The sequence below is a fragment of the Chiloscyllium plagiosum genome, chromosome 40 (assembly GCF_004010195.1).
Source record: "Chiloscyllium plagiosum isolate BGI_BamShark_2017 chromosome 40, ASM401019v2, whole genome shotgun sequence".
In the NCBI taxonomy this organism is placed as follows: Eukaryota; Metazoa; Chordata; class Chondrichthyes; order Orectolobiformes; family Hemiscylliidae; genus Chiloscyllium; species Chiloscyllium plagiosum.
In genome coordinates, this window is record NC_057749.1 from 15612738 (window position 1) to 15633515 (window position 20778).

Below are 20778 nucleotides of genomic sequence, written 5' to 3' on the forward strand. Positions count from 1 at the left end.
TACGTAAGTTAGAAAAGGCAAAACTCCAACTTCATTCAAGATGCAGTCAGATACTGTGATGGGGAAGATGTGAATCTGCATAAAACGTCAACTTGAGTGAATTAAATCTGTACTGATTTGTGTAAACTCAACAACTCAAGCATTTATGTTTTTAATGCGTCATACAACGTTCATAGTTTTGATTTCTATGTTATAGAAGTTTGTAGTTTGAGTTACATACATTATTGGCTTTGAGAGAAGAGTAATTTAAATAATCTCTTTCTTTGTCAGTCAAACTAGTTACTGTATTGTTTTAGGGATGGGCAATTGTAGCCACCATTGCCCACAAGCCATGTACATTTTTAAAAACAAACATTATTTCCATTTGTACCTAGGTATCTCAGGATCTGCCTTTCCTTCACCCCAGTGAAACCAGCATTTTAAATCGTCTGTGTAAGTTAGGCACCGACTATATACGCTTCACAGAGTTTATTGAACAATACACTGGACATGTACAGCAGCAGGTAGGTTCTGTACTGAGAAGATTTCCTCTTCCTTTCCTGACTGACATGATGCTATTTGCTTTTTGGTACTTTGCCTGAATGAGCATTTTCTTTTATGAAGGTGTCTGGATAGTGGATGTCAGCAGAACAGGCAGAAATTTGAAGGCATCAAAATCAATCGCATTCCTTTCGTCCCTGACCTCTAAGTGCAATCAATTCCAACAGGAAGCTCTTGTAATAGCTCAAGAGCAGGACCCTCAGCACAGTTTCTCCTTCCTAAAGCAGACAGTACTGAGCTAGACTGGAGGGGTAGATCTGGGGTATCAAATAACGTTGGATAACTGAGGCTGCCTGTTGATTGAACTGGGCCATTTTTTAATACATTCATGGAATGTAGGCATCGCTGACTGGATCTGCATTTATTGAACTACCTTCTTAAATTGCTGTGGTTCATTTGGTGTCCTTAAACCCATAATGCCTTTAGGGAGAGAGTTCCATGTTTTCGGCCCAGCAACACTGAAGGAATGACCGTATTGTTCCAAATCAGGGTAGTGAGAGAGGCTTGGAAGGTAACTGCAGGTGTTCCCGTGTATCTGCTGCCCTTGTAATTTTGAAAGGTAGTGGTTTGGGTTTGAAGGTGCTGTCTGAGGAACATTAGTAAATTTCTGCAGTGCATTTAGTGAACTGCTGTTACTGAGCATCAGTGGTGCAGGGAGTAGGTGTTAGTGGATGTGGTGCCATTCAAGTGGGTTGCTTTATTCTAGATGCTTTCAAGCTTAGAGTCATAGAGATGTACAGCATAGAAACAGACCCTTCGGTCCAACCCGTCCATGCTGACCAGATATCCCAACCCAATCTAGTCCCACTTGCCAGCACCGGGCCCATATCCCTCCAAACCCTTCCTATTCATATACCCATGCAAATGCCTCTTAAATGTTGCAATTGTACCTGCCTCCACCACATCGTCTGGCAGCTCAGTCCATACATGTACCACCCTCTGCGTGAAAAAGTTGCCCCTTAGGTCTCTTTTATATCTTTCCCCTCTCACCCTAAACCTATGCCCTCTAGTTCTGGACTCCCCCACCCCAGGGAAAAGACTTTGTCTATTTATCCTATCCATGCCCCACATAATTTTGTAACCTCTATAAGGTCACCCCTCAGCCTCCGACACTCCAAGGAAAACAGCCCCAATCTGTTCAGCATCTCCCTGTAGCTCAGATCCTCCAATCCTGGCAACATCCTTGTAAATCTTTTCTGAACCCTTTCAAGTTTCACAACATCTTTCCGATAGGAAGAAGACCAGAATTGCAGGCAGTATTATAACAGTGGCCTAACCAATGTCCTGTACAGCCGCAACATGACCTCCCAATAGTCTGACCAATAAGCTTCTTGAGTTTTGTTGGATCTGCACCCAACCAGGCAAGTATTCCATCACAGTACTTGTTTGTGCCTTGCAGATGGTGGACACACTTTGGTGAGTTACTCACAGCAAGGTTCCTGGACTCTGACCTGTTCTTGTAGCCACAGTACTTATATGGATAGTCCAGTTCAGTTTCAGATTAGTGATAACTCCTAGGAAGTTGATAGTGGGTCTTCATGGTGGTAATGGCATTAAATGTCAAGAAGAGATGGTTAGATTCTCTCCTGTTAGTAATGGCTGTTGCCTGGCACTTGTATGGCACAATGTTAATTATCACTTCTCAGCTAAAGCATGATATTGTCCGGGTCTTGAAGCATTTGGACATGGACTGCCTCAGTATCTGAGGAGCTGTGAATCAACCTGACACTGTGGATTCATCAGTGAACATCCCCACTTCTGACCTCATGATGGAGGGAAGGTCATCGATGAAGCAACTCAAGATGGTTGGGCCAAGGATACTATCCTGAGGGAACCTTGCTGAGATGTACTGGAACTGAGATGACTGACCTTCAGCAACAACACCGTACTTCCTTTGTGCCAGGTTTTATTCCATCAGGAGGTTTTTCCCCAGTTCTCATTAACTCCAGTTTCTTAAGGCTTCTTGGTGCCATACATGGCCGAATGTGGCCTTGGTGTCATAGAGATGTACAGCATGGAAACAGACCCTTCGGTCCAACCTGTCCATGCCGACCAGATATCTCAACCCAATCTAGTCCCACCTGCCAGCACCTGGCCCATATCCCTCCAAACCCTTCCTATTCATATACCCATCCAAATGCCCCTTAAATGTTGCAATTGTACCAGCATCCACCACATCCTCTGGCAGCTCATTCCATACACGTACCACCCTCTACTTTTTTCCCATGTTTGACCTGATGCTTTGAGATTTCATGGAGTTTGGGGTCAATGTTGAGGGTTCCTATGGTAACTTCCTCCCCCCTGTATACTATTATGCCACTACCTCTGCTGGGTTTGTCCTGCCAGTGGGACGGAACTTAACCGAGGATGCTGCTGATGTCTGGAACGTTGTGTTTAGGTATGATTCTGAGTACGACTATGTCAGTTTGTTGCTTTAGTATCTGTGAGACAGCTCTCCCAATTTTAGTCCTGGACTCCAGATGTTAGTAAGGAGGACTTTGTAGGTTTGACAGGATTGTGTTTGCTGTTGTTGTTTCTGGTGCCTTAGTCTGTGTCACGTAGTTCATAGGATTTCATTCCTGTTATTGATAGTTGAGTCATTCAGGCTGACTGAGACGTCAGGTCAACTGTCATTATTTTCCTTGCAGAATTGTCTTAAAATGCAAAGTGAAATTTAATCATAGAAGTTATGCACAAAATAAACCATTCTGTCTATGCTTATGGCAGTTCTTTAACTAGAGATGTCTGTTCTAATCCCATTTGCATAGCATTTCTTTTCAAATACTTATATAATTTCCATTTAAATGATGCAGTGTCTGCCACTTTGGAGAAGCATTTTGTGCTGTAATAAATCTCTGTGAAAGCATTTCTTTAACTTCCCCTCTGTTATTCTCCTGCTGCTGCTCAGCCTGTTTCCATATTATTGATATAAGTAATCCATATCTACTTATCCTCTGAAAAACCTTTCATAATGTTGATTCTCCTTTAGCCTTTCCCTTCCAGTGAATAAGGCCTCAATATTTTAAGTTGTTAATCCTAAATATAACAGAAATACATAGAGCACAGAGCAGAGAAAGAAGCCATATGACCCAAACACACGACTAATGTTGCACATGGGCCCCTCAAACCCGGAATCATTCTTCAATGCACTTTTCTAATGAGCTTCCTACATGCACAGTAGCCAAATAATAAAATAACAAATAACTAAGATGGTGCCGTAAGTAGCAAATTGTAAACTTTTCACTGTACTCATTTGAGTACATGTGACAATAAAGCTAATTCAATTCAATTCATTGTAATCAGTAACTGAGGTCTGCTTAAAATTTCAACTTGACTTCCTTTCTTTAACCTTCAGCTAGGAATCGGCAATAAACACTGGTCCAGCCAGCAACGCCCACGTCCCACGAATGAATTAAAAAAGCCCCTATGTCAAAAGCTTAAGAAATACCTTCACCTTTTCTTCCACATTCTCATATTTATCTTTATTTTGTTTTCATTGTTTTTCATGTAGTCTTTCTGAGCATGGTAATAGAACCAAAACCAAATTCAGAATTCCGTTAGATATAATGACAGGAGTATTATTATGAACATGGTAATAGTGACACGGGTTGTTAAGAATTCTACATTATAACAGGAGGGTTATTGTGGAAGCAATGAAATTTGTTGCAATAATTGACAATGTCAAGAATTAAACACAACTATAAAGGATAAATTATAGTTGTAACAAATTCAACTATTTCCAGTTATTTTCTAACATTTTAACATTGCATTATAGCTGACACATTGTAAAATAGGTATTTAGCTGCAGATAATGAATATATCTCAGTTTTCATAACATAAAGAAATGGGTATAATCAACAGAAGCCTTTGTTGGCTTAATATAAAACATTTAAGCACAATATATAAAGGGGAGTATGACTTTCTTTTCCACTTTTATACAAAGAAAGTGCAACACAACAACAGGCCATTCATCCCAGCTGCTCTAAGTTAGCCTCTACCTTTGACAAGAGCAAATGGTTACAATCTCATTTACCCACCCTCTTCCTTTACCTATTTTTCTTCCTCTGATCTAATCTTGTCCTGACTTCTTTTATGCGGTGAATCTTGTTTTACAGGAGTGCCACCCATCCCAGCAAGGCCAGGCTGGATTGCACGGGATTTATCTTCGTGCCTTTTGTACCGGGCTAGACTCCATGCTGCAGCCCTACAGACAGGCTTTACTTGATCTTGAGCACGAGGTACTTGTCTTCAACTTATATGACAAATTGTTCAAATGCTAAATACGAGACATGTGAATGGTTTCGCTATCATTTGAAAGAAAGCTGCAGTATTGTTAATATTTCAGTAAAATTGTCAGGTTTACCCGAATGCCCTACTCTGTCACAATTGAACTATGGAAGAACAACCAGCAATGCAGTTCTAGTTTCTTTGTTACTGAAATCTGATGCCCGCTCTCCTCATTCTGAGATCCCATGGTACTATTTAAAGAACAGCATAGAGATCTACCGCTGTGCTGGTCAACGCTGCTCCCTCAACCAACATCATTCTGAAAATGACAGAGAGGCAAAGACCAGCTGGTTTATCACACCCATCCCATACAGTTATGGTGTAACTGAGAATCCCCAGTGCCCCCAGCCAGCAGAAATCTCCTGAGATTCAGAGAACAAAAACCTTGGGAAATTTCTCCCTGACCTGTTACTGAGATTTTAAAAAAAACAAGCTTTAGGACTGCACGGTGACCATTTGACATGTTGCTGAATATCCTTTAGCACATAAAGCAACAGCATGCAATTAGATAGTATCTTTCCCAAGTTCACAATCTCATGACATTCCAAAATTCTTTATAGCCAGACAAGTACTTTTCATGTGTATCTGGTTGTAGCTGGGATGAACAGCAGCCAAGTTTAAATGCAGCAAGCATCCAGAAGCAGCAGAGTAATAAATAACCAAGTTTTCTGTTGTATTTTTAAACACTTTCATGGAATGTGAACATCACATTGTTAGGTCAGCACTTATTGCCCATGCCTAATTGCCCTTGATCAGAGTGGCTTGCCAGCCTATTTCAGAAGGACAATTAAGAATCAACCACATTGCTGGTTGAGTCTGGAGACATATGTAGGCCAGACTGGGTAGCGATGGCAAATTTCCTTCACGAGAATATATTAGTGAAGCAGATTATATTTTTATGACAACCTGATAGTTTCATGGTAACTATTAATAGGATTAGCCTTGTATTCTTCATTTTATTAATTGACTTTGAATTCTACCAACTGCCCTGGTGAGATTGAACGCATGCCTCCAGCGGTACAGTATTGCCATTATGCCTCTGTCTCCCTGATTGACTGCTGAAATTGACTATATGAAAGTGTTCTTTTTTTCTGAAGAATTCTAATGTTGTCTTTGCATATCTACTTTGCAGTTCTTGGCAGACCCACATCTCTCCATCTCTCATGTAAACTACTCTTTGGATCAAGTAAGTCCCTGTTGCCGCATTTTCAAATTGGCCCATTCCTGAAATGTGTCTTGAAATGTTTGCTGCATTACAATACTGAAGATGAATCAGTGAATCTCTTGATGGGAAAGCTTACAAACACAGGACAGTGGACTGTGCAATCAGGATTTTAGGAGCTAGGACTTAAGATCAGAAATAAACCATTCACCCCCTCTGGCCAGATGATAAATGAAATTCTTAAGGATAACATGGAAGACTCTAAAGTAATGCAATTATGATTAGGGTATGCAAGTATAGAATTAATCATTATATTTACTCAATTGTACTGTTACTCCACTCACACCTTTCATTTTGTTTTTTTTGATCGTGATCCAGAATTGTGGCTCTCCACTACAAAAAACTGGGCCGAGACTGTCTTAATCCTTAAATGATGATGGCAATAGAAGCTTTTAAGTCCTGAGACTTGCTGAGCCAAGATGTTCTGATACAATATTGCCTTCTCTTCGTTGCCTAACATTTTATTTCATTGCCAGTTTCAGCTGCTGTTCCCATCTGTTATGGTGGTAGTCGAACAAATTAAATCTCAAAAGGTAAGTGTTAGTTTTAAATGATATATTTGTGATCCAAATTACCACCCAGGCATTTACTGTTCACAGTTCAGACTGTCTGCTCTTCTCTTGCAATACTTATTCAGTGAGATCCAAGTAATATACTAATTTGATGATGCTTTCTGATTTAACTTCTCTTTCCCACCTTTGGGGTGTATAGATGAGAAATACATTAGGCACGGCTCAGTTGTAGTTTGCTCACCTTGGAGTCAGGAGGTTAAAGATGCTGACTTTAGAATGAGATGTGAAACAGAGTCCCTACCTACCTTGTCAGTGAGTGCAAAAGAGTTTGTGTGCTGTATAGATTCCAGCAGTATAAATATTTAAGATTTATCAGACTTCAGGGAAAGAAGTAGGAGATTACAAACATTCTTTTTTAAAAGAAAATTACAAATGTACCTGCAATCTTAATGGGTTAATGGTTAGTAAATATTATAAATTTTATAGAGATACCAAAAAGAAATGATGTCTGTCTACCTTGTGTTCGAGGCAGGCTTAATAACTGTTTACACCATTTGCAGAACGACAAATTAATATTCAGTTCAAGGTCAAATATTCATTACCTTTTTAATTAACCTGTTTTGTGATAGACATGTATACTTTATCAGCAAGGTTTGATATTTGTAGCTGTGCAGTTTCAGTGTTGTCTTTTTTGATCTCTTTTATCTTTTTTATTTATGTGGTTATAATAAATGGATTGTGCAATTCTTGTTTGAAGCTCTTATGTATGCTGCCTTGCTTGGTGTGCTCTTCCAGCCCCCCGCTTGTCTACTTACATTTGCTTTAGCTGTCTGGGAAATAAGCTCTGGCATTCAGTCTCTAAACTTCTCGCATCGTCTCACTATGTCTCTTTCTCTCTCTCTCTTTCTCTCTCTCTCTCTTTCTCCCTTTCTCTCTCACGCGCTCTCTCTCTCTCTCTCACTCTCACTCTCTTCCTTAAAGCCCATTCCCTGATGAAGTCCTGAATGAATATCTCCTTATGTGCTTCAATGGCCAAGTTTTGTTTGATAGTGCCGCAGGTGGGACTTTTTGCTGTGTTGGTGGCACTATATAAATGCAAGTTATTGTCTTTTGGAAATATAATTGAATTCTGTAATCATTGGGATTTCAGGAAAGTGGGGTAAAAGACTCCTACTATGTCACCTTGAACTGTGAACGATTCTTTGTGTCACTTTGTGACTGCTGGTAGTTTATTGAACTATGTAACACTTGGAGCAAATGGCAACTATTACAGGCCTGTCGTTTGTGATGGGAGTAATTTGTAATATTAATTAAGAGTGTCATGCAAGAAACATCGTTCACAGTCGAAAGTCACATTGACTGAAAACATTATTTTTTTTCCTGTGGCGCATTGGCATTGATGCATAAAATAAGCCTATTAATAGCATTGGGCTAATCCGCACAACAACAACTTGCATTTATATGGTACATTTAACACTCCGAGACACATCACAGGAGCATTATCAGGTCAAATTTGACATCCAGCCCTGTGACTTATTAGGACAGGTGACCAAAAGCTTGATAAATGAGATGTTGTAAGCAGCATCTTAAAGGAGGGAAGAGAGAGGGATGGTGACTTATAAGGAGGGAATTCTAGAGCCTTGGCAGCTACACAAAGAAAACCCAATGACACCAGAAGCTGTAATATAGAACACCCAATATAGCATGTAAGAAATTGGTTTTACCAGGAGTAATCTCTTTCATACGTTTGAAAATTGTGACAATATCTTATGTGGTATTGTAGCTTACTGCAGCATTCTGCATTAATATCAGAAGGTCCCAGTTATTTTGCGACGCATACCATGTCAGTGTTTGCACTCTACATAGGCTTCATCTTGCTCTCCTTCATCTCATTCTATCAGCATATCCTTCAGTTCCTCTTTCCTGACTCGATCCAAGTTCTTCTTAAATGTTATCCTTTCCTGATATGGCCAACAATTTGACTCCAGATCCACAGCACCTAGCCACTGAAATGGCTCTCACTAGCCACTCGATTCAAAGAGCAATTAGTGATGGGCAATAGATGCTAGCCCAGCCAGTGACACTCAAATTCCAAGAATGAATTTAAAAAGAACTACTCAACTGGATCACTTCCTGTGATAGAGAGCTCCACATTCTCACCACTCTCTAGGTGAAGAGGGTTTTTCTGAATTCCCCACTGAATTTGTTGGTGACTATGTTATATTTATGAACTCTGGTTTTGATCATCCCCACAACTGTTTTTTAGAATCCCTACAATGTGGAAACAGGCCCATTGGTCCAACCAGTCCACACTGACCTTCCGAAGAGTAACCCACCCAGACCCATTCCCCTACCTAATATTTACCCCTGACTAATGCACCTAATCTACACATCCCTGAACACTTTGGGCAATTTAGCATGGCCAATTCACCTAACGCGCACACCTTTGGATTGTGGGAGGAAACCAGAGCACCCAGAGGAAACCCACGCAGACATGGGGAGAATGTGCAAACTCCACACAGACAGATGCCCGAGGTTGGAATCGAATCCAGGTCCTTGGCGCTGAGAGGCAACAGTGCTAACCACTGAGCCACCGTGACGCCCTTGGAAACACCTTCTCCATGTCTGCCTTACTAAGCCCTTGCGTGATCCGAAAGACCTCTATTTTTTCCAGCCCTCAGTCTTCTAATTTTTTCCAGCCTGGTCTGGCTTTCCTTATAGTTTTAGCTTTTCAATCCCTGGTCTGTATGAAATTATATGGTCTCAGTAAAAGCAGGATAAAAATAATGACTGCAGATGCTGAAAACCAGATTCTGGATTAGAATTTGGTGCTGGAAAAGCACAGCAGTTCAGACAGCATCCAAGGAGCAGGAAAATCGACGTTTCGGGCAAAAGCCCTTCATGAGCAATTCCTGATGAAGGGCTTTTGCCCGAAACGTCGATTTTCCTGCTGCTCAGTAAAGCAGTATTAAAGCATGTACTGCCCAGTCAGCCTCTGTGTCACTGGGCTGAAGATGGTAAAATGTAGTCAGAATACCTTTTCATGCTTGCTATGGAATCTTCATTTGTGAGTACATAAACATGGATGTTGAGTGAGGACAGGATTCAGTTATCTTATCATGTTGATACTCAAAATCTCAGCTATTGCTATGGGAAACTGTTGGTAGCTGGGTGACCCCGTAAGAGCTAGGAGGAAGGGAGAGTAGAATGATGTCTCCAGAAACTAAACGTAATCGTTTTTAGTAATGTGTTGAATTCTAAGCTGTAAATGAATGGTTACTTTTTTTTTAGATTAGATTAGATTAGATTAGATTAGATAACTTACAGTGTGGAAACAGGCCCTTCGGCCCAACAAGTCCACACCGACCCGCCGAAGCGCAACCTACCCATACATTTACCCCTTACCTAACACTACGGGCAATTTAGCATGGCCAATTCACCTGACCTGCATGTATTTTGGATTGTGGGAGGAAACCGGAGCACCTGGAGGAAACCCACGCAGACACCGGGAGAACATGCAAACTCCACACAGTCAGTCGCCTGAGGCGGGAATTGAACCCGGGTCTCTGGCGCTGTGAGGCAGCAGTGCTAACCACTGTGCCACCGTGCTGCCCGCTTTTTTCTGGAAAAGATATGTAGTGTTTCACTGTTTCTTCATTTTCCATCTTAGATTCATGGCTGTCAACTGCTGGAGACCGTTCACCAACACAGCTGTGGAGGGCTTCCACCAGTCCGCAGTGCACTGGAGAAGTAAGAAACCAGGCAGTTTATTCATACTCTGTTCCACAGGGCTTTTGTCTTTATTAGGAATATAACCTTTGGTTGAAGACATTTCTTAGTAAATTGCTCATGGTTGTACACATAAGACATAGGAGCACATGGCTGATCTGATTATGGGGATGAGGTGGGGGAGGAGGTGAGGTGAGGTGGGGTCTGGGTGAGATGCTCTTCAGAGGGTTGGCGCAGACTTGATGAGCCAAATGGCCTCTATCTGCGCTGCAGGGATTTTATGATTCCATGAATTGTCTGTATTTCTCTGCAGATTCTTTCTGTCATCTGCATCATTTGCCTTTTCACCTATTTTTTGTGTCATCTGCAAACCTGGCTCCAGTCCCATTCACTTTCCTCATGCAAATCATTAACATCATTATAAATAATTGTCACTCCTGCATTGATACTGGCATTCTACTAGTTATAGGTTGCCATCCTGAAAATGCCTCCCTTATCCCAATCTCTGCCTTCTACTAATTAGCTAATCTTTTATCCATGCTACATACAAACCTCCAATAGCATGTGCTTTTATTAAGCAGCCTAATGTGTGATACCTTACCAATTGCCTTTCTGAAGATCCAAATATCTTACATCCACTGCTTCCCCTTTATCTATCCCATTTGCTACTTTCTCAAAGAATTCCTAATAAATTTAATAGGTATGATTTCCCCTTGTTGAAGCCATACTGACTCTGCTCAATCATATTGTGTATGCTATAATTCTGGGCTACTGCATTTTCTATAAGAGACCCTAATATATCCTCCCAATAGCAGACACTGAGCTAACTGACCTATACTTATCAGTGTCTTCTTTCCCTTTTTTAAATAAAGGTGATGCATTGACAGTTTTCCACTCCAAATGGTAATAGTGTTGGGAGAGAGAAACTTCAGAAAGCCAGTGTTCAGAATAACCTAGTGACCAGAATCTGTAACTGCACTGTAGCACAGGAAGTTAAATAGCAAATGTTGTCATAACAATCATTTGGGAATTATGACAGAGAAATGGGACTACAAAACCATGACAGCAGGACATGCATGCCCCGCTCAGATAGGGACCAAATGTAGGCAAATGGGGCTAGTTTAATCCTGAAAACTGGGCAGCATGCTCAAGTTGGGCTGAAAGGCCTGATGCCATGCTGTAGACCTATGTGACTGTATTTAAAGATACTTGTTTTATTGATAAATTTTCTCAGCTGAAAGAAATGTTGTTAGGCATTAGTTCTGCTATTCTCATACGTTTTTATATGGTTAGGTGAATTAGTACAGATGTGTCAGAATTTTATCTCCTGCTGTCGAACACTTCACATTAAATGGATGGAGATAGTCCCAGTTTCCAGATTGTTGACAAAGCAGCCCTTTATGTGGTGTAGCATTCTTCCTGACATAACCCCGAGTCCATGTACAATCCAGCTCTCTCTCCACCATCTACTTCTTACGATTCTGCTGGGTCTAGCTTCAGTACAAGTTTGGCACCTGTTGTTTCCTCTGCTATTCAATGAGACAAAATAAAAGCTATGCTATCAGATAAGGCTATTCAAGCCACCATAGTCCCAGTGCCATTAGAACAGTCAGCCCTGTAATATTCCCCCCTCATTGCCATAGTCCAGGTTGATGTACTCCCAATTCAAGATCTGAGCTCAGTGGAAACTCCAAATGCTGTTTTGCTGAGAGTTGTTCTTGAACAGCAAGCTACTTCATCCTTGCAATGGGAAATGGAATTCCTTCCAGATTATGGGGAAAGGGAGGATATTAGGTGCCAAACTCAGCCTTTGATGATACTTTACAACTTAATGTTGCCTCATTACTATCAGTACTGCCAACAGAAACGGTTGGAAAGGACAGGAAGGACCTTGTTGCACTATTTGCCATCAGAGCAATGAACAGGAGGGATTTTAAAATTTTATAATCTAATGAAAGTTCAAAGTGCATGATGTCACAAGGGTTAAAATTCGTAGGAGCAAAGCCGAGAAGTAACAGCTGAGTGATTTTGAACTCGGATACTTCAAAGCAGTGGAAAAAATGGGATCGGGATTAACACAGTTTTGAGAATTTGGGAAAAAAATTAGTTTGAAACAAAGGCAAGAATGATACGTTTCTAGACTGCCCTTTAGTATGCCGTGGAACACCCTAAAGCCTATGGAGTACTTCTGAAGTGTAGTCACTGTTGTAATGGCATAGGAGATAGTTGCACTTACCGTGATTTTCAGTGGTTAAGAAAGCAGCACTGGAAATTTAGGAGATAAATGGAAAGGAACAAAGATCATAATATAATATCTGTTAAAATAATGAGCTAAGGGTTATTGGTAATAAATGCAAATATGTTAATGAGTTGCTGCCCTGTCCCAATGCAGGATCCTAGCGGTGTGCCACGGTGTGATGTACAAGCAGTTATCTGCATGGATGCTGCACGGGCTGTTGTTGGACAAGTATGAAGAGTTTTTTATCAAGCAAGGGCCTTCCTCTGGCAGTGTTAGCTCCCAGCCCGAGGAGGAAGATGAAGAAGATCTGGGAATCCGAGGCTTGACTGGGAAGCAGCTCCGGGAGCTTCAAGACCTGGTAAGCAGTGGAAACACCACAAATTGAAATGACTGCAATTTGTAAGGAAGTATCATATACAGGTATTCCTGTGAAGTTGTATGAGTGTACTAGATGGGCGAAAGTGAGGACTGCCGATGCTGGAAATCAGAGTCAAGATTAGAGTGGTGCTGGAAAAGTACAGCAGGTTAGGCAGCATTCTGATGAAGGGCTTTTGCCCGAAATGTCGATTTTCCTGCTCCTCAGATATTGCCTGATCTGTTGCTTTTCCAGCAACATTCTAATCTTGACTCTGAGTGTACTAGATGACAAATGATGAGTGTACATTAGACAAGTTCATTCATTCATTACCATCTGCATTTAATGCTACATAATGTGAAGACTGTACCTTTTTGTAGTGTCTTACGATCTGTTTAGTGTGAGAAACAGAACAGAAAGGATAATAATAAAGGATTTTTTTTTTAGTTCTGGGCAAGTATTTTCCAGGTCTCCCCGAAGCATTTAGAAGGATTCATGGGAGAACTCAACTGGAGCCAAAAAAATCAGTTTCCCCACAGCAGGTTAAAGTTTTACTATCACGTGCTCAGCACCTGTTGGAATGGTGGGGGTCAGGTGGCTCATGTGGGAGGCATTAATATAATGTGGCTCTGCTTTTCACCTTGTCTCTCAGACATCTGCAGGAGTGGTAAGCCAAGATTAAGTGGTGATCCTGGATTGTACAAATTCTTGGGGGAAAAAATTAGAATAATGAAGAAATTAAAAAGTCCAACATTATAGACCTTCATCAGTACAATTGTAGGGAAGGAAATTTTGTCTGCATGTGTTTAACTATGGTGCCCATTGGCACAGCAGGCATCAGAACTTGCCAACATTTGGTATTTTACCTGCACATGCAAATGTAATGAACTGAGAAGGAAGGAATTGTGTGGAAAAATCCACTCCACCCCGAGCCGAAGTCACCAGCTTTGTGTGTAATTTTCATTTTTTTGAAACCAGGAGTCCAGAAGTTGAGTCCTACTTGTCTTTCCAGTCGGGTTTATTGATGATAGTCTGAATGCCTGCCTAGCTTGGGTGGGCTGGTTGACCAGGTCAGGCTTCACCCTTAACGTTGTAATTGAATTGAACTGAATTAGCTTTATTGTCACATGTATTCATATTAGTAGTTAAAAGTTTACAAGTCGCTACTTACAATACCATCTTAGGTACACAGGTGCCTTGGTACAGGTTATTGAGTACAAATTCTTAAGAAAAATACAGAAGTTAAAAAGTCCAGCATTACAGACCTTCAAAAGTACAAAATAATAGTCATAAATTAGAAAAATAAATATTTTTTTGAATAACAGAGCTTCCATCATAATATAACAAAGAGGAAAAAAAAGAAATTTTGGAAAAATTTGAGGCAAAGTTGACTTGGTCCATTTCATGGCTCTAAACCCGAGCACCACCCCTCCCCCATGATTGGAATCCCAGGCCGGAGCCACCATGAGGCCAAAGAAAACACCGCATGGAGTCACAGACTGACAAAGCCACCACAAGGAGACCCAGACTGACACTGACAAAAACAGCCATTGAAACCAATGAAAAGGGCCCCAGGTTGCCTGCTGAAAGGAATCCCGGGTGTTTAACAAGTCAGATTTCATGTGATTGAGATTTCTGTTGAGTTGATCAACATAGAGAGTCTTCATTCTGTAACATTGTAAACTTCTGTTCAAAGGAGCTCTTTGATTGTAAAAGAGCGAAATAACTTAAAAAGTTTATACTCACTGAAGCTGGGAAGAGCAAGCCTATCCAGCCTGGAATAAGATCTCCAACCCCCAACAAACCCACCCTTCCTAAAACCTCCAGATGGGGATGGAAAATTCCATCCACTGTCTTCCAGTCAATAATTTAGTAATTCTGTATAAATGTACATAGCTCCCTCTGTGTGTGACTTCAGTCAAGATACTTTGAATTCAGACAGAGCTATCCCAGCCATCAGCAAACACAATTTAAAAATATTCACATCAAGTGTTTTTGCTTCATTTTGCCTTCCTGTTGTAATAACTTGTATTTTAATTTAAACCGAACCTGTCAGTGGCACCAGCTTGGAGAAGTTATTTGACCTGACAGTGTGAAAGAGCTGAATTAATAGACACAGCTGAAGAGCTTTAGGTTAATGACCGTATCACCATTGATGTTCACTGAGCTTCCCCGGTTAGCTCAGCTGCTTCAAGCCTCTTGTCCTTATGTCACTATCTTTCACCCCGGGAGCTGACTTGGAAAGCAGCCTAAACTGTTGGGTTGGAGAGTCCATTCCATTTTCCAGGGCTAAAGAGTTTGAGCAGTATCAAGCCAATATATAGTGAGAATTGCCCAAGATTTGCCATGGAGTTGTTGTCTGTGGCTAAAATATGCTTCAGTGGGCAGTGCTTAAGACAAGGTGCCAGAGTGCAAAAGCTTTGCTTCCCTCCCATTGCTGAGAGAACAACAGTTATATGTATCCCAACTCTGAAATGCAAAAGAAAGAGAGAAGGGAAAGAGGAAAGACTTGCATTTCTATACCACCTTTCTTAACCTCCGGGCTCTCTCCAAAGTAATACAATAAGTTATGTACTCTTGTTGTGTAGTTACCATTGCAATGGTGTAGAAGAATTTGTGTTTGCTTTGACTTACGAGGGCAATGAGGGCAGGTTGAAGAGCAGCATGGCTGCAATCTATCAATTATGGCTCAGTTGGTCACATGCTTACATTTGATTTGTAACATTTTAGGTTCAAATCTCACTCCAGGGCTTGAGCACACAACCAAAGTTCCATCTGTCTGCTCAGGTGGATGTAAAATATCCTATCGCACTTTTGCAAGTAAATAAAAAATTACTTGTCACTGATGTGCTACTGTTTGTGTCTGCGGTTTGTTTGATTGCAAAGTGACAATTGCATTTTCCATATTACAAATGTGACTACCCTTCAAAAAGTAATACAGACATCTGGGAGCTGTGGGAAGCACTGGATAAAAACAGGATTTTCTTTTCTTTTTGGATTGGTGTAATGTGGGAAACTTGTGCACAGCAAGCTTCCAAAGGAGAAGTGTGACATTAACCAAATGATACGCTTTCCAGTGATAGGGGCTGTCTTTAGCCTTCATGGGAAATGATCTGACTGCAGTAACTGACATTACACAGGCCCACTCAACAGCACAGAATGATCCTACAAATTACAGTGAATTATTGTGGGTCTGTTTTTGATTAGCATTATTTAAGAGGGGAATAGCTTTAGATTTGCTGGTGGATGTTAAAAGATGCCATTGGCAATATTCAAAGAGTGTACCTGATGTATACGAGGCTGTTGTGTTTGTCTATGTAACAGTTGCCTTTGGAGTATAGAATACAATAATTCAGATGTTCCAGTGTTTGTGAGCCCTTTTTAAGAAAAGACGGCTTTCTCCCACATTACAACAGTGACTATTCTGGAAAGTACTTCAGTATTGTGAAGTGAATCACAAGGATTCAAAAGGTAGAAATGCAGTTTATTTCACTATATAGATCCTCCACAAGAGGGATGTCATGGTAATTTGATTTGTGAAGCTATTTAGTTCATTGAACAATTCGCTGCTGCTATGCAGCACCAGATACTGACGTTTTTGTCTTTTACTGATAGCGGTTAATCGAAGAGGAGAACATGTTAGCTACATCTCTGAAGCAATTTTCACTGCGAGCTGAGATGCTGCCCTCTTACATTCCTGTGAGGGTGGCAGAGAAGATCCTCTTTGTGGGAGAGTCAGTGCAGATGTTTGAGAACCAGAATGTGAATCACACCCGTGCAGGTAGGGCTCCGTGTATGGTGCGTGCCTGATTTTCAGTGGGTCAGGGTAGTGTCCATTATGCTCGCCTATCACACCAGGCTCCGAAAGGCACTGGGTTCAATGGATCCTCTGCTAGGGCAGCTGATCTCCAGCCATGCACACCATATCATCTGGGAAGCCATATTACTGTAAAATCTATCACTCTGTCTGAGCACCTGAATGTGGCCTCAGCAATGTCACTCACATCATATGGGCAACTTCAAACAATCACTCCAGTACTGTGGAGCTCGACGGAGGGGATCACAAGCAGATCACTTATTATTTTAAATAGAAAACTGCTAAGACTGGACTGCGAAACAGAAATTTTGGAAATGTGCAATGATTCTACAGCTAGTATATTAAACTCAAAAACAAAAGCTTAAGAGTTAATGAAATAACTCCACAGAGGCTGGTTTCCCGTTACTAAGTTACTCTTTATTCACACGTGGTTGACACTGGTCTGGCTCTCTCAGAGCCAACTCTGACTGAGCAGAATTCCTGACACTTCTGTTCTTACCTGTCAGCCAGGGCTCCCTGATCAGACCAGATTAACTGCCCCAATCAGGGAACTCACATTCTATGAGGCTGACCTTATTACAATTGCTACAGTTAGGAACAGGTGTATGCCATTCAGCCCCTTTTGTCTGCTCTATCAATCAATAACATGATGGCTGACCTGATTTTGGCCCCCATACGCTTTCCTGCTTACCCCTAATACATTTCAACTTGCTTGTCATCTGTCTGCCTCTTCCTGAAAAGTATTCACTGACCTACCTCCACTGCTCCCTGGGGAAGAGAATTCCACTGATGGTGAATCTGATGTACCTCATTTCCAGTGATTAACCTGACTTAAAGACATTTTCCAAAAGCTTCAAGTACCAGATAGGTTAAGTTAAATTTCAGAATTTGCAGGCGTCACTGTCAGTTCCTTACGTACCAAACCGAGTAACGTTGTACATTGTATGTGTGTCTGTGCAGGGTCCATTTTAAAGAATCAGGAGGATGCTTTTGCAGCAGAGCTGCATACACTGAAACAACAGCCCCTTTTCAATCTCGTGGATTTTGAAAATCTGATTGACAGGATCAGAAGTACAGTGGCTGAGGTAAGGGCGTAATCATCAAAGTAATTTGAGACATTTTCATGTGGGTGTTGTTGTGCACTTACCAATGTATGCACTGGTTCATGAATCTGCTAGCTTGAACTAGCCCTGATGTTTAAATGAGTAAATCCACTGTCTATACGTGATGCTAAACTCTACAGCCAGGATGGTCTCAGATCTTCTCAGTCTGTGCTGCATTAGCTGTTCACTGTGCTAACCACATTAATAGTGGGAAGAGAGCGTTTTAAATTCCATAAACTAAATAAAAGTCAAATGTGCTTACAGCTTACAACTATTGATCGACATAGCCCTGGGTCAAAACAGGGTAAAATTAGTCACAGTTAATGTTCTTCTTTTTAGTGGAGAGATCCATGTGAGAAATAGACAATATTTTTGTGGATCTTTGAAGGGGACAGAATTAGGCTTAACTTTAGTGCTGCCACAGTCACTATTTAATGGTCCTGGTTACTTGGTGTATTGGAGGGCTGCCTGTCAATGCAATACCTACAAGATCATTCCTCAGAAGGGAGTTGATGCCTTCAGGAACATTGAGTGGGGTGGGGAGAAAAGAGACTTTAGGCCTGGAGTTGGACTGAGGTGAGTTTTTTTCGGATAGCTGTCGAATTGTGTCCCTGTGTAACTTCATCAGGTGTTAGTACACTCCTGTGTTTATCTCCATTTGGATGCTTACTTCATAGCATCAAATAACCCTGTGTTTCTCTTTTTGTGTAACCAGCATCTATGGAAGTTGATGGTGGAAGAGGCAGGACTGTTGGGACAACTTAAGGTAAGGTTGACCGGTAGTCAACATTCACTTTTTCTGTGGTTCTTAATTATATTGCTTTTAACATATCCCAAAACTTACTGGCATTTCTATCAGATCCTTTTTGCTTAGATCCATTCTTGTGTCTGCAGGCTGTAAGAGTATTGCTCATAATCAGTTAATGTGATTTATTGCAAAACAAAAAGTTTTTAAAAATTCCTTTCATGACCTCAGGACATGTCAAAGCTATCCATAGCCAATGAAATGTTTTTGAAACATGACCACTGTTGTTACATAGAAAATGCAGCAGCCAATATGCACAAAGCAGTTGATTTTGACCAGGTAATCTGTTTTAGTGATGTTGATTGAGGCCTGTTTATTGGTCCAGGACACTGGAGGGAACTCCCCTGCTTCGATTTGAAGCAGTGCCATGGGATCTCTTACCTCCGTCTTGAACAGGTATAGCTTCGGTTTATCATCCCATCCGAAATGTGGCATATCTGACAATTTCATCAGTACTACTCCAATAGTGTTGTTTTATACAATATATTTAGAAATGCTGATATAATAAGTGCAGGTCTGACAGCATCTGTGGAGAGAAAGCAGGGTTAACATTTCGAAACAAGTGAGCTTTCTTCAGAACTGGGCCACTGGACTCTGAATGTTAACTCTGTTTCTCTCTCTCCAGCAATTTCTGTTTTTGTTTCAGATCTTCAGCATTTGCAGTTCTTTGTTTGACTTTAAAGTTTGGCCCATTTGAGATAATGAATTTCCATTTCTCCACGTAGCTGTTAATAGCTGGAGAGTGGGAGATATCTGAGCATGTGACACACTTGGAGCTGATGCATGTTGTTGGGACTGGCTTTGCTCTGCATTTAATTCACGCTGTAGTTTGTCTAAGAGTGCTTGATACTGACACCTGATGTCAGGAATTGGAAGTACTGAAATTGTATTGAGTTTCCCAGTACAAAGATCGCTTTTCTATATGGCAAATTCACAAAAGTTTATTAGCTTTTTTGAAAAGAGAAACTTAGATGCTTCTGGTGGAAATGTGGCGCTGCAGATTGGCTGCAGTTGAGATGTGATTATTGCCTGCAGTAGTGTCCAGTGTTTATTAACATTTGAAGTGAATAAAAAGCTTCCACTGTATTTGCATCATGCAATAGAATCGTAGAATTGCCACAGTGTGGAAGCAGGCCATTAGCCTTATCAAGTCCACAGCAGCCCTCGGAAAAGCATCCCACCCAGACATGCCCTCTATCCTATCCTTGCCACCCTGCATTTCCCATGGCTAATCCACCTAAACTGCATATCTTTGGACTGTGGGAGGAAACCAGAGCACCCAAAGGAAACCCATGCCGACACAGGGAGAATGTGCAAACTCCACACTGACAGCCTGACGATGGAATCGGACCTGGGTCCCTGGTGCTGTGAGGTAGCACAGCTAACCAGTAAACCACGGTGACACTCTGATGTTTATTTCAAGATTACCTTTGGAGTTGTCCTGATGCTGAACCTTTAGGATTATATAAATGTGACGTACTGTTGACTAGATTTTCTCCTACATAAGCTGCAAACAAGTATTTGCATACTTTGTCCTCAATAGAAACCTTTATTTTTCAGTAAAAAGTATTGAATAAGACAGTACATTGCCTTCTGCCCAACCTCAACTCAAAAGCTACTGAAACCCTCATTTATGTCTTGATCAGTTACAGACTTGATATTCCTTGTTACATTCTCCTTCATACTTGTTCCACCCCCTCATCCAGGGATCAGCTGTCCATATCCCAGTCACAGATAAGTCCTACTGACTGCTTTACCCTACTCCCTTCTCTGAAAGAGGAGAGATTTTCATTTGCAGAGCCCATTTCATAATCTAATGACGTCCTAAAATGTCTAAAAGACCCTTGCCTGTTACCTATTGTGATACCCACTGCAAATAAACAGTTGACTGTATGCATATACTCAGGTCAATCTCACAGATACAAGACAAAATAATTCCCATATTTATTTGTGCGCTTCTCTATAAGAATTTTTAACTGAAATTTAACGTATGGATGAGGATTTGTACTCAGGATAGGACTTATTGTTTATTTTGATGTACTGGAATAGTTTCTAATGTACTTTAACTAAAGCTAGATTAGTGTGATAGGGTAGTTTTCCTTATGTTATTACTCATTTGTGTGTAATTTTCTTAATGAATGAGCAATGTTCTCCAAAATGAATAATGCT

The 20778-nt window shown here is 41.0% G+C and overlaps 1 protein-coding gene across 2 annotated transcripts in view; it reads left to right on the forward strand.

Moving 5' to 3' along the window:
- Positions 1-20778, forward strand: part of tubgcp4 (tubulin, gamma complex associated protein 4) — a 48269-nt gene that overhangs the window by 5550 nt on the left and 21941 nt on the right. For both annotated transcript variants that reach the window (XM_043680426.1, XM_043680427.1), the window contains exons 2-10: positions 375-503; positions 4656-4778; positions 5960-6013; positions 6526-6582; positions 10232-10311; positions 12683-12887; positions 16500-16665; positions 17662-17786; positions 18520-18570. In XM_043680426.1, coding sequence (XP_043536361.1) covers positions 375-503; positions 4656-4778; positions 5960-6013; positions 6526-6582; positions 10232-10311; positions 12683-12887; positions 16500-16665; positions 17662-17786; positions 18520-18570 — 990 coding nt within the window. The remainder of the gene's footprint in view (positions 1-374; positions 504-4655; positions 4779-5959; positions 6014-6525; positions 6583-10231; positions 10312-12682; positions 12888-16499; positions 16666-17661; positions 17787-18519; positions 18571-20778) is intronic.